Source organism: Stenella coeruleoalba, assembly GCF_951394435.1.
Source record: "Stenella coeruleoalba genome assembly, chromosome: 1".
Taxonomy (NCBI): domain Eukaryota; kingdom Metazoa; phylum Chordata; class Mammalia; order Artiodactyla; family Delphinidae; genus Stenella; species Stenella coeruleoalba.
The window spans coordinates 160,327,175-160,340,194 of NC_137169.1; the positions used below are offsets into that span (position 1 = coordinate 160,327,175).

Genomic DNA, 13,020 nt, shown 5'->3' on the forward strand with positions numbered 1-13,020 from the left:
AAAGTATTGCTAAACACGGTTTCCAGAGCTGGGCTGGTAGCATCCATGCCAATCTGGGATGGCGCCAGGGAGCAAACAAGGAGGCCAAAGCAAGTAAGCCACGTTAAAGGGACACCAGAGATTGGAACACTGCTCTCCCAACACGTTATCCTTATGCTTCAAGGATCATCAGGAACATGGAGGGGGAAAGACTATTTGCCAGATGAAAACGAAAGAGAGAGAGGAAGGGTGAGGGAGAGGGACAGGGAGGGAGGGAGGACGAGCCAACCAAATCAACCAGGAATGCCATCATTTCCCCCACTGGTTCCAGTGTGACAGCGTCAAATGTAAACATATTAGGGAGTGTCCTTGGCCATGTCCCTTTAACTCAATGGATCTCCAGGAGAAGGCAGCAGAAGACGGGGGGAGTTGTGCAGGAAAAGCTTCTTGGGGAGGGGCAATGAGTAAGGGAAGGGACAGAGCCACCTTAGGGCAGATCTTCTCAGGTCACAGTTCAGGGAACCCCCACGTTTTTTGCCCTTGTCTTCCCAATCTTTGTTGGACCCACACCTATTTCCCTCTTGCCCTGTTTAGGCGGCAGCCCCAAAGCAGCCTTGCTTCTGTGCGCTGTACAAGACAGGGCGAGGGGCACCCCTCCACCCCCATTCACAGGCTCTAGAGCATTTTAAAGGGCTTTCCTAGGATCTGATTTTGCTACTTCTTTAGCCCAGTTGGGAATTTTTTCTATGATATAAAGTGTGATTTAAAAGGCTTTTAAAAGAGCAATTGTAATATGAGGTTGAGTCTTTGCAAAATGGTTAAAAGTCAACAGTATATCAACCACATTTTCTGTAAGGATCTGAACTCAAGTCAGTGCTTATCTTCTTAGAGGCTGTGCACGCGCATGTGCGTGCGTGCGTGTGTGTGTGTGTGTGTGTGGATGAGATTGTGTTTGTTGTGTATGGGGTGTGCCAGTGTGGTGTATGTGTGATCGTATGTGGTATGTGTATGTTTATGTTGGCTGCCTGTGTGTCATACCTGTGTGTCCTGTGTGTGGTGTTTATGTGTATGTGTGGAGGACAAGGCAGATCTACCAACACATCAGGCTTTGAGAGGGCAAGGGAGGCCCAGGCTCTTCTTGGTCACCCACAGATCTCATTCCTTCCCCAACCAGTAGATCTAAAACAATAGAGGAAGCAGGGGTCTTCTCACCCTGGCCTGCCCCCACACATGCTATGGCTTTCAGGATCGTTCGGCCTATGTGGGCCTTGCCTCTGGGAGGATTCCTGTGTGCCACCTTCTGTCTCTCCAAACGTTAGAGAAATTTCGTGAGAAAGCACCTAACCCAGTACCTTATACACAGCACTGGGGTCAAGGGTGGTCAATTAATATTTTTGAGTTTTGGAAGAAAAAGAATAATAAAATAATCATAGTAGCAATCACTAGCCCTCATCAAGGCCTGCCAAAGTGCTCTCATATACATTCTCACTCGACTCTCCCAATAACTGTGAGGTAGAAAGGGCAGGTCCTACAATGTCCGTCTCATGATTGAGAAAACAAAGACCCAGAGAGACCAAGGTTTAAAAAAAAAAATCCCTGTAAATGGCACAGCTGGAACTAGAGTGCAGTGTCTGACTATGTTCTGGACTCTTCTTATCATACAAGACTGCCTTTTAAGAGTATTATCGTTTATCTAGGAAGAGGTCCTCTGAAAGGTTATTTCTGAAGCCCCCAGCCCCTCTGTGAGGGAAGAAGCCCCCAGGAAGGGGCCCTGCCATCTGCACTGAATGCTTGGAAAGCCAGCAGTGTGGATGGGCTGCGGGGAGGAGGGCCTGCCGGGAGTCATCCCCACATGGACTAGAATGCTTACGGTGTCAACACCACATGCTCCTTCTGGGACTAAGATGCAATGTTCTTGAGGGCCAGGAGCCATCACTGCTGATTAAAATGTGTATATCATGCTTCCCAGTACCCAAGGGCTCCCATGAGGACGACCTCACTGAGACACGGAGACCCTGTGAGATGACGGTCACATGGCTTGTGACTAGAACCACCAGCATTTGCAGCCACGTCCTCTGATACCAAGTTTATGGTTCTCTCTACAATGTTGAGAGCACAAAGTCATCCTGATGAGGTTCAACCCCAGCTTCTTCACACGTTAGATGTTTCCTCAGCTGTAAACTGAGTCAAAAGCTCAGAGTCATATCCAAGCTCTGTTGTTCACTGGTTGTGTGTCCTTGGCGTGTTATTTGATCTCTCTGGGCTTTAGTTTCATCATATCCCCTACGAAACGGGGATAATAACAATACCTACGTTGCAGAGTTGTTATAAAGGTTAGGATCTGTGAAATGCTTAGAATGGTGCAGGGCATGGAGGAAGCATCCCATTACGGTAAGTGCTGCCACTATTATTATTATTATTACTAACATTATTCTTTCCACCACCCCAGGCCGCCTCCACCTGGATCTGGTACACATCCAGGTCCCCCATGATTTGTAGCACAGATCTGAATATGAGTATGTGCTCATACAAACTGCCCAGCATATTGACCCCTGGCCTGTCTAAACCCAGTATCACAGCCTCCTTAGTCTCAAAAGGCAAGGTAGCCAAAGGTGAGAGCCCAGGCAGCCGATTGCTTTCATCACTTGGGGACACTCATTGCCTCTTCAGGGTGCTCATCTGTAACACTGGATTGATGACACTCTCTCTGCCTACAGCACTGAGTTCTCAGGAAAACATGAGCCGTGCATACAAAAGAACTTTGCAGAGGAACTAACATATATACCGAATTACCATAATTTAAAAAATCAGTGCAGGGCAGGTCTGTGGTCCTTCGCTTACAAAATGTGGAGTTTAACCACAACCTGTGGAATAGGATAGGCTAATTTCCCAGATTCAGGCTGAACTAAATCCTTAGCCTCTTAGGCCCCAGCACAGAGCTCCTCCCTGTCTCTGCAACTCTATCCAGCAAAAATGCAAATTCCCGCCTGCCCCCTGGGGGCAGTTCCATCTGGGTCGAACAAATAGGCGGTGACATTAATTATTCATGTGGTAATTTACAATTCTCCTTTCCCCAGGAAACTCCCAGCTGCCCTAAAGGGCTTTGCAGAGAAGGGGTGTGAAGGTGCAAACCAAAATATAAGCCACTTTGTTGTGTCCCGGTTTTTGCCAACAAAGGTTGTCAGATGGATGGGGGATGAGAAGGCGGGGAGGAGCAGGGAGACGTGAAGGGAGGGCAGGGGGATGGTAAGGGGCACCAGCTCTGCCTACCTGCTGATCCAAATACTCTAGGTTTCTTTGCAACTGAAGGTCTAAAAGTTCATCCTACCCGGAGCCCGAGGCCCAACGGCAACACAAACAAACAGGAACAGGACAAAAGAAAACAATAAAAAGGAAGCAAAGCAGTTAAGAGTTAGCTGGGCAACGACAAACAGAGGCCTCTCTGGCCTTGAGGAGTCTAGGGAAGGGAGGGGGGAAGGGTGCGGGCAGCCACAGAGGTTGTCTGCTGGACAAGCCCAGCGAGAGAAGCGACACACTCCGAGGCTCCTGGGTCGGCCTGGCCCTGCCCTGGGAGAGGGAAGCACCACTGAAGCCATCTAGTCAGCACTTCCTGGAGCTTTTTCTGAGTTTTCTGGAAAATCCACTGTTTCCAGATGGGTGCATTTGCTGTGTGTCTTGGCTATAGAGTTTGGACACCGGCAGAGAAGACTCAGAGAGAGGGGCCAGTGACAGGCCGTTGGAGACAAGGATTCTGCCTGTTGGTTCCAGTGGTTTTCCCCAGCTCCCCAGGCGGAGCATCTGCATCGAGTTCTCCAGGCGGAGACCAAAATCCTCAGGAGAACAAATTCCCGGAAGAGACACAAGTAGAAAGGGGAGTGAAAGTAGGAGGAGACACAGTATGGAAAATCTTTTCTTCCTCAATCCGGCTTCTAGTCTCTTTCCCCTGAAGTGACATTCCAGGCAAGGACAAGCTTGAAGCAAGTACGCTTAGGGGTAAGAAGACTAGAAGATCATGCCTGTTTTGGGAGCTCTAGCTTAACTTTTCTTCCCAGCCCATAGCCTAAGCACCCTGTCCAGGCCCCTCTGCATGCTGGAGAGGAGTTGTTCTGAGACTGAGAGAATGGGGACGTTTCACGCTTCCAGATCTTGTCCCTGCTCCTCTGCCCTGTGTCACAGAGGAGGAGGGGTAACTGACACCACTCTCTATATTGGTGTTAGAGTCCAGGCCGGAGGGAGGAGGTATCCAGAGGCTGCTAAAGACCAGACGGGCCAGGCACTGGGCACAGAGCATCCCTGCGTCTGCCCTAGTTTGGCCCCGCCCTGGGAGGAGAGGTCCTGAGGGGAAGTGGAGTGGGAGGAGAGGACGTACCATCTTATCGTGGACCGTGGGGGATGGTGGGTAGTTGTAGGGGAACAGTCCTGCAGGGACTGGCCGCCTGTCTCCCAGGTAATCATACTGGAAGAGAAAGGGGATTGGAGAGGTGAGGGGGTCCGGCTGGGATATGGACTTCCCCACCAACTGAAGTTCAAGGTTAGGGATGTTTGTAACCTGTCCCGGAGCAGATTTCAAACTAAAATGGACAGCCTTTAACCATTGCAATATCCTTGCAGTGATCTGTCCAGGTCCTCAAGATTTGAAAAGATAGAACCCTCTCTGTCCTCTTATATAGAATTAGGGCTCCTGGTACAGTCTGGGGATGGGCACAGAGAGCAGTGTTTCTACTCAGGGGCAAGGCAAATCCCCCAAGGCAGCTCTCCTATGGACAGAACCGCAGGGCCAGTGGCTTCCCCTGGGCAGCATCCCTGGTCCTGCTGACACAGCCCAGTGACCCCATGTCCCCAGATGCCCTTGCATCCCCACCTCTTCTCAGCAGATCGTCTTAGGCTTCTGGGGGATCTCAGGGGCTGAGGAAGGAGGGGAAGGCTGGTGGCTCACCTTGGGGGAGCTGATGGATCGCCTCATCACATAGGCAGCAGGGTCAGCATAGATGTCCTCACTGCGAGGTGGCAGCCGCTCGAAACGGGCACTGGGTGAGCGGATGGGGGAGAAAATGCGGGCGCGGCTGTAGGACCCATGGCTTGGCGAGCGGGGCACAGAGTGGGAACGGGGCTGCAAGGACAGGCGTCGCAGGGAGCCGGAGGCGGCATCCAGTTCATCATAATAGACAGGCTGCCGGGAGGGGCTGGGGATCCAGGTGGTACCATCCTGCCGCCCATAGCTGGCAGGCTCCTTCCACGCACGCAGCTGGAAGGCGGGGCCGCCTCCATTCCGGAAGGAGTGCCGCTTGTCCTCCAGGGCCCAGGGTGGGCTGATCCGATCGTAGGCCGGCATGGAGCAGATGCTATCCGGCCGCACGCCTGGCGGGTAGTACTGGTAATCATCAGGGTACTGGGAGGAGTAGGGGCTGTAATACTCAGGGACCCTACGGGACACAGGGTAGAACCTAGAGGGACTGAGACAGAGAGGACTTTGTAAGGAAGCCAGACAAAATGGGCACGCCCCCAGCCACCTGCCCGTGCCCCAGCCCCTCCTCCTTGTCCTCCAGCCTAGAGTGGGGTCTGACGAGGTGAATGGTGCCCTAGGCTGACCTTGTGAGCATACGGGGGCGCCCACTGCCCAGGCACGGAGGCCTGTTTCCAGAAGCGCAAGGAAAGACCTGTCCTCAAAGCTCTCCCCCTCAACCAGTTCCCTGAGGCCAGAAATTTCACCATTCAGAGCTTCCATCTTTGTCTCTTTGTCTCCCTGGGGAGAAACTTTAAGCCTTATTAGCCATCTCTATCTCAGCATGAACCAATTTATCAGATTCTTTCCAGAGAGGCTGAGAGCAGAGAGAACACTAGAGTGTACCAGGCACCTGGAGGGGGACAACGGAGGAGGGACAAAGGGATGCCTTCGCTGATTTTATGATCCTGTCAAGGAGCCAACCAGTCCGTTCCTGGGACTCAACCCTAGTGAGGCGCTCTCCCCAGGGCAGGGCAGACCACCACAGTGAGCTGCCCTCCCAGACCCCCAGGGAAGGAGCGGCAGCCCCCCTTGCCCTGATGAACACAATCAGGTCCAATAAATGTCTTCAAATATTTGAGAGCCAGTCACTGGATAAAGAAGTAAATCGGTCTATTGGGAAGAACTAGGGCCAATGAGTGGCAACGGTTTTCTTTTTAAAAAACTGCTTATAAATAATGGCTTGCAAACAGAGCTTCAAAGACGCAGTGAGCTGCCTTGGCAGTTAGTGAGTCTCGCATTGGTAGAGACACTGGACGCTATACAAGGGTGGGAAGCACGGACGGACGTCTGGCTGGACAGCTTTAAAGGCCCCTCGCTGCGACTGCCTGCATGCTTCAGGCCGCCCAGCGTCCTGTGGGAGGCACTGGGTGCTCTGTCCCTTCCTCTGAAGTAGGCAGAGACGGCAAGAATCAGGGGCAGGGGGCAAACTCTACAGAGGGAACCATGGGGTTAGTAAGCATCTGGGCAAGCAGGGAATCCTGGGGTTTTCTTGGTTTCCCAATTCAGCCTGGCTTCCAGAAGGTTTCCAACAGAGGGTGCCTCCCTGTCACTCCCCCAGCCCCAGCCCCCAGCCGGAACGCCATCCCCACTCCACCCCACCCCACCAGGCCTCACCTCCGAAGATCTTCAGGAGGGGGCACCCCTCGGCGCAGGTTCACCCACTGCTGAAGCTGGTTCATGGAGCTCTTGCGCTGGGCGATTTTGTCGGGGTTGGCACGTGGGGGGAAGCTCCGCCGTTGCCCCCCACTTTCTGAGTCCTGAGGTGGGAAAGCTGTGCTCCCCGGCCGGCTCGGGGAGCTATACTGCCAGCCGTTGGGCTGGGTGGGCCGCTCCCCACCTCCTGGGACCCTTGGGCCCTCAGGGTAAGGGCTGCCCGGGTCTGAGGCTGGTTCTGGTCCAGCGTGGACACCATTGGCTTTCACCAGAGGCTCGCTCTTGACGTCAGGCCTCTCAGGCCTCCTCTCCACCTTCTCACAGCCTCGGCCATCACCCTCTCCTCGAGTCTTGGCCTCTGGTTCAGGCTTGGGAAGGCTGTTTTGGGGGGGTTGGTGGTGGTGTTTGCTGGGTGGGATGTTCTCAGAGTCTGGCTTCTCGTGGCTGTGGGATGCCAAGGGAGATGTTGTAAGGGACTCCAGCCCAGCGTGGAGTTCAGGTGGGGGGAAACTGGGAAGGAGAAGAGGAGTGGAGAAGGATGGACAGGAAGGCAGTGATGGAAACAGGGTTCAATGAATTCCAATTCTGTTTCCTAAATCCTACCATTTTATATACTTGCTCCAGCCTGGGCAATTATAAAGCGTAATCCAAGCTTGCCTGTGCACATGTGCTCGTCTTGCCCTGCTGGTCCTCCTCGTGTGTCACCCTTCGCTCCCTTCTGCTGAAACTCCTTGAGTCCAGCCTCCTAGCTATGGCCGAGACTAACCTCACCCAGACTAGGTGTCTCCTGTAGTCTCTTCCTGATCCAGCCCCCGTCACTTGGTGTGCACTACACACTACGCATAATCGGAACCATCCTTGATGTCTCAGCTACAGAGGTTTGTGACAGGTCAGCCCTCTCTCCTTTAGAAAGTTACTTAACTTCCACGAGTCTTGGGCTCCTCGTTGGCAGGCTGGGTAGGACTGTGTGAGATCAAACATGGCAGGCGCACCAGGGGCTGAAGCCGTTGCCTCCAACTTCACAGGCATAGAGAGAAGCTAGTTCCCCTCCCGAACAAGCATCTTCTAGGACTTTCTATGAGAGTATAAGCTCCATGAGGTAGGAGCTTGTCAGACTTTTCCTACCTTGTTTTCCTAGCACCCTATACACATTTCTATCTACAGTAAATATTTATGAAAAGAAGGAGTGAAGTTCTGGAATTCCACCCCTTGGTCAAAGCAAAGATGGAATCTCATGACAATGTTTTCGCTACACCTTCCCCAATTCAACATAGTCAAGCATCCTTGTTGAGACACTGCTTGGTAAACGTTTTCAAGACAGGTACACGGACTTGGAGTCTATACTGTAAAACTTCCTTCTGCTGGATCCCTGCTAACATCTAACTTAAGACTCAATGCCCAGTTCAAGTACAGACAGGTGCTGAGACTGCGGGCGATGACGGGGTGAAGTGACAGGAGCGTCACGTGCTGAGTGCTCGCTGCATGTCAGTCATTTTACCCATACTATTGAGTCCTCACAACAACCCTATGAGGTAGGATTATAATTATCGTCTCTGAGGGTCAGGGGTTAAGTAACTCACACTTAGGTCACACAGTGGGCAAGTGTTCAAGTTGGGATTCAAACCTGAGTCCCACAAAGGCTGTATGCATAACAAAACGAGTGAGTGACCCTGGTCTTTGGCTCCTGGCCAGGCCCGCATGGAACCTGGCTTCTCTCTTGGCCTCCACCAGCTCAGAGAGAAGAGGAGGAGCTGCCCAGGGGAAAAGAGACTACAGGCTCCGAATTCACTTAGCCAGCCTCCCTGCTGGGAGGCAAGGAGTTGGTTCACTGTTCTCAGAGGTTCAAGTCCACGTGCTGGGCTCAGCAAGGGCACAGAGATGGGCACCTCTTCACTCCTCCTCTCTCTCTAATAGCAGTCCTCACACCTATGCCCGGTCCCCGGCACTCACTTGTGACGTGCAGCTTGGGGCGCTGACTTCTGGGCTGGGGGGATCTGTACTCGGGCAGCCTCCCCCATGGCCTGGATCCAGGCCTCCTGCTCCTCGGGGCTCTCGGCACTGAAGAAGTAGGTGCGGACCCCGGCGTGCTCAGCCTGTGGGGAGAGGCAGTGCGTGGAACTGTCCCCAGCCTCGTCCACCCAGCACACAGTCACCTGTGGGGAGAATACACCCATGCCCACAGGGCAGGTGGTCAGGCAGGTCATTCCCCTGACCTGCAGCTCTTCGCCCCATATGGAGCTCGGGGCAATGTGAGGAGGCCCCCAGCTGTCCCAAGTGCCCCAGCTGGCACCCACGTATCTGCCTCGACTAGCTCTCTGGACACCACTAGGCAGCCCAACAGGCAGGTAAGCTGACCTGCCCCACCTGAGGGACAATTACCTTGCCCGCTCTCCCATCAAATTCCATGCTTGCTTTGAAGGGCAGTTACCCCGTGCCCGGGAGAGATGCCCCCCTACCCCAACCACATGCCAGTCTCGGCCCCAGCTCAGCCTCTGAGAAGCTGGCACTCTCTTCCGCGCAGCGGGACAGCGCGGGCACACGGGGGGCATGCACAGACGGTCAGAGCACGCTACCTAGTTGGCGGCTGCAAGCAGGCGCAGCAGGCGGTAACCCAGAAGCGAGCTCCTGTCCAGAGGAGGGGTCCTCACGCGGCCAGAAGGAGGAGAAGCAGAGAACAGGTCAACCGAACACCAGAAGGAGAGACAGGAGACGTGACAGGAATGTCGAGGAACAGAGGGAAGTGGGGAGCTATTCAGACTAGCCCCTTCTACTCAGTGTCACCACTGGGACCACGGCACCCAGCAAGGCTCAGGTCAGCCCACCAGGAGTGGGGGTGGACAGCGTGCACCCGGCAAACCTGGGTTGCTCGAGGAGAGAAGGCAGGGCAGGCAGCCCAGTGCTAATCCTAGCTCTGTTCCCGACCAGCCCTGCAACTGTAAACAACTCGAGATTTTGCTCTGGCCTTAACTGATGCATCTGTTTGATGGGGAGGGTCCAAGAGGAAAAGACGCTCCAGTGCTAGATCCTTTTTGGGGTCTCAGAACACTTCCTAGGTGAGACCAATCTCCCAGAAAAAGCAGCTAGCCTTGTTCATCCCATTCAACATGAGAGATCCCAAAGTGTTTAAGAGTCTCAGATGTGAACTTCACTTTGGCCTATGACCCCTTGGGTGCTAAATCCTGGGTCTCTGGGGGTTGGAAGGAGAGAAGACAGGGCTCCTCTGACCAAGCCCCAGGGTTCTCCTAAGCAACAGTGTCAAATCCACACCCTTCGAGTGCTTTCCCAGCCGGACCTTCACTTTTCCTCAGCACCTTCCCCAGCACGTGTCTTTGCACAGGAGCCATTACCCAGTGAGGGGGCATCCTACTTCTCTAAGGACAGAGATGGGCCTCCTTCCTCTGGATCCGGCCAGTCCCCACCCTCCAGCAGGGCTGCCCAGCAGGTAGGCAGAGACAGGGAGGTGCTGACGAAAAGCCAGTGAAGTTTTAAAGAGGGATCTGGGGGTCGAAACTGCACAGGGAAATGGAGAGCAGGGGCCCAGGCAAGCCCTCTGGGGTGGAGAACACAGGGTTATTGTAGAGGGGAGAGACACACAGGTGGGACGAGTGGGTGTGTCCAGGGCTGGTAGGAGTGGCAGCAAATAATTACTTTGCTAAGCGTCCAGTGAGCATCCTGTGTGTGCAGAGCTCTGCTCTGGGCACCAGTCACAGGGAAAGCAAAGACATGCTCTTAGCACTCGAAGAGCTCACGGTCAAGCTGGAGGACAAAACATACCCATGGGGAAACAAGGAGAGAGCAAAGGCACGGGAACAACAGCTGTGACAGGAGAAGGCAGAGGGCCTGGGAAAAGACAGGGTGATTGATGGGGAGCCAGGAGGGGGCACCAGCCTGGAAGCATGAAAGGGGACCAGAGAATTGAGGGAGGTGCCCCCATGGAAGAGCCCACAGAGCCCCCACGGGGCTGTGCAGGGACAGAGGAAGGCCATTCAGCAGCAGGCTGGGTGGGAACAGTGCTGGCTCATTACTGGCCATCTGAGGGTTTCGCTTGGTGGCCGCAGCAGGACAAGCCTCCCATCTGTCTCATCTCCCCTCCCTTCCCTGGGGAAAGGCCACTGAATAGCCACAATCCGAACCTTTTGTGGGCCACTGAGCACAGCCCTCCGAGTTGGGTTTTAAAGAGGCAGTGCACTCCTCAGGGAAAAGGGAAGGAGGAGAGGGGCTGATGGGCACAGAGATCTGGGGTTTATGGAGGGGTGTGTCAGTCACTGGGACGTTGTTCTAACGGGGCTGCCGGCAGAGCTCCCGAGCTGGAGTGTGTGTGTGTGTGTGTGTGTGTGTGTGTGTGTGCGCGCGCGCGCACACACGCGCGCACACGCAGGTCTGGAGGGGAAGGGTAAGACAGGCTGTCTGACTGTGTGGGGGTGTGTGCGTGTCTGTGTAGAGCAGGCCTGTTTGTTGTTGGTTAAACAGCCTGTTCCTATTTCCCCAGCTAAAATCCGGCTCCCTGGAGCCACTGTTTTATTGGTTATTCATTCTGCAGACAGGACCCTTGGAGGCTCGAAACTAATTATGTGCCTAAGAAGTCCCTCTTTGCTCCCCGGAGCAGCATTATGTGTCTGCCCACCTCTCTGTGGCCAGGTGACCAGAGCTGAAGGACAGAAAGGGCAGAGTCTCTGGGGCCCCAGGAACTCAGATGCTGCCCTCGAGTAGTAACCTGTGGGTTTTCAGGGTCTTGGACAGCAATTCTCAACTGGGGGAGAGAGGGCTTTGTACTAAGAAGATGCATGGTTGAGATCATAATTTTATATTTGGAAAATGAAAAAGAACCTATGATCTTTGCATCACAAAATACAAAAAGGGCATGGAATTTTCATTGTTTTTAATGGGCCGTGAATTTTTAAATGTGGAAAAACACTGGCCTAGGATGAGACAGCTGCAGTCCCGTCTTTGATGGGTAGATCCCCCAGGGGTTCCGAGCAGTGGCGCTGAGCACTGCAGGTGAGGCCATCTCCCTGGGCCCTTAGTCCCTCAAACTGTGTCTCTGTGAGGTTTGTAGCTTTCAATTATAATGAAACTCAATTCCTAACTTTCTGCAAAGATTTTTTTTTTTTTTTTAAATTAGAGCATGTCGTTTATGGCAACTAAAAAACACAGGCGTACAAAACCCATTTTACAAGGTGGCAAAAATACTAGGGTGCTGGCCCATGACAAGGGCTGGAGAGGGGACAGGGTGCAGGCAGCAGGGCTGAAGGGCAAAGGGATAAGAAGGAAAGTGGGGACAAATGACAAATTGAGGGCCCTTATGTGGGCCGGTGCGAACGCGCTGTACACTGAATAGTAGTGAACAACTTACATCTGAGACCCTTTGAGTAAGTTTGACTGGGGGTCTAGTTCCCTGGGCCCAAAGTGGGGAGGAAGACTTTCCAGAATGGATCTTAGAAACCCACCCGGCCACAGTTCCTGCCTCTGCTGTGAGGGATTTCCTAGGTGCCAGGCCACCGGGCAGAGGGTCCATGGCCTCAGCACATAACTAATTCTCCCCCAGGAAAGACTGTGGTACCACTGAAGCTCATCTCTACAGGCCCACCCTGGGGAGAGAAGAGGAAGGGGTCCCGGCACAGTCTCACAACAGCCTGCACTGAGCCCAGGGACCGCTGCCTGCTCCCCCCAGTACTACCACTTGGGGTTCCTGAGGAGGTGGCTCTTGATCCTGTTTCTTTCTTATATGCTCTAGAAGAGCCGGCCTCCCGCCCCTACCTGACCTGGGAGAGGAAGGCCAACTGACCTTAAAGGTATGTTTTCGGCTGATGTTATCTGAGGGCTGCACCGCAGCCACCCGGAAGCTCAGGAGGGGGATGCTGCCCAGGACGCTCTCCTCCTTCTCGTCTGTCAAAGGAAATAGAGGCACAAGTGAGATGTATGTGTGCGGGGGGGGGAGGGGAGGGGAGTGTATCAGCCCTATTAGGATAAATACCAGCAAATATCTGTTACTTGTCTACTATTCGTCAGGCACTCGGGGCCACCACACAACCACACAGGCCGTGCTCTGCACAGCGAGAGGCACACTCCCTGGAGCTGGGGAGCGTGGCAGCCCTACAGGCACTGTTCTAGACTTGGGGACTGTAGAGGTGAATGCGAGTAGTAGTGCCCACCCTTGGGGAGCTCACATTCCAGTATGGAAGCAAACAAGCACAGAAGAGCCAACATTTTGGAGCGCTTGCTATATGTCAGGCACTGTTCTAAGTTAAAGGCTTAATGGATTTAACCTGCCCAACAATCCTATGAATGGGTACTCATGATCTCCATTTTATAGGTAAGGAGATTGAGACACAGAACGATTAAATAACTTGTCCAAGGTTACTTAAGTAGAAAGTGGTGGATTA

At 53.5% G+C, this 13,020-nt stretch overlaps 1 protein-coding gene across 1 annotated transcript in view; it reads right to left on the bottom strand.

Moving 5' to 3' along the window:
- PLEKHA6 (pleckstrin homology domain containing A6) overlaps window positions 1-13,020 on the bottom strand; it is a 128,420-nt gene that overhangs the window by 18,733 nt on the left and 96,667 nt on the right. Inside the window, exons 7-12 of the mRNA XM_079938187.1 lie at window positions 12,423-12,523; window positions 8,588-8,730; window positions 6,599-7,081; window positions 4,916-5,432; window positions 4,349-4,435; window positions 3,250-3,303 (exon numbers count right to left, since the gene is read on the bottom strand). Coding sequence (XP_079794313.1) covers window positions 3,250-3,303; window positions 4,349-4,435; window positions 4,916-5,432; window positions 6,599-7,081; window positions 8,588-8,730; window positions 12,423-12,523 — 1,385 coding nt within the window. The remainder of the gene's footprint in view (window positions 1-3,249; window positions 3,304-4,348; window positions 4,436-4,915; window positions 5,433-6,598; window positions 7,082-8,587; window positions 8,731-12,422; window positions 12,524-13,020) is intronic.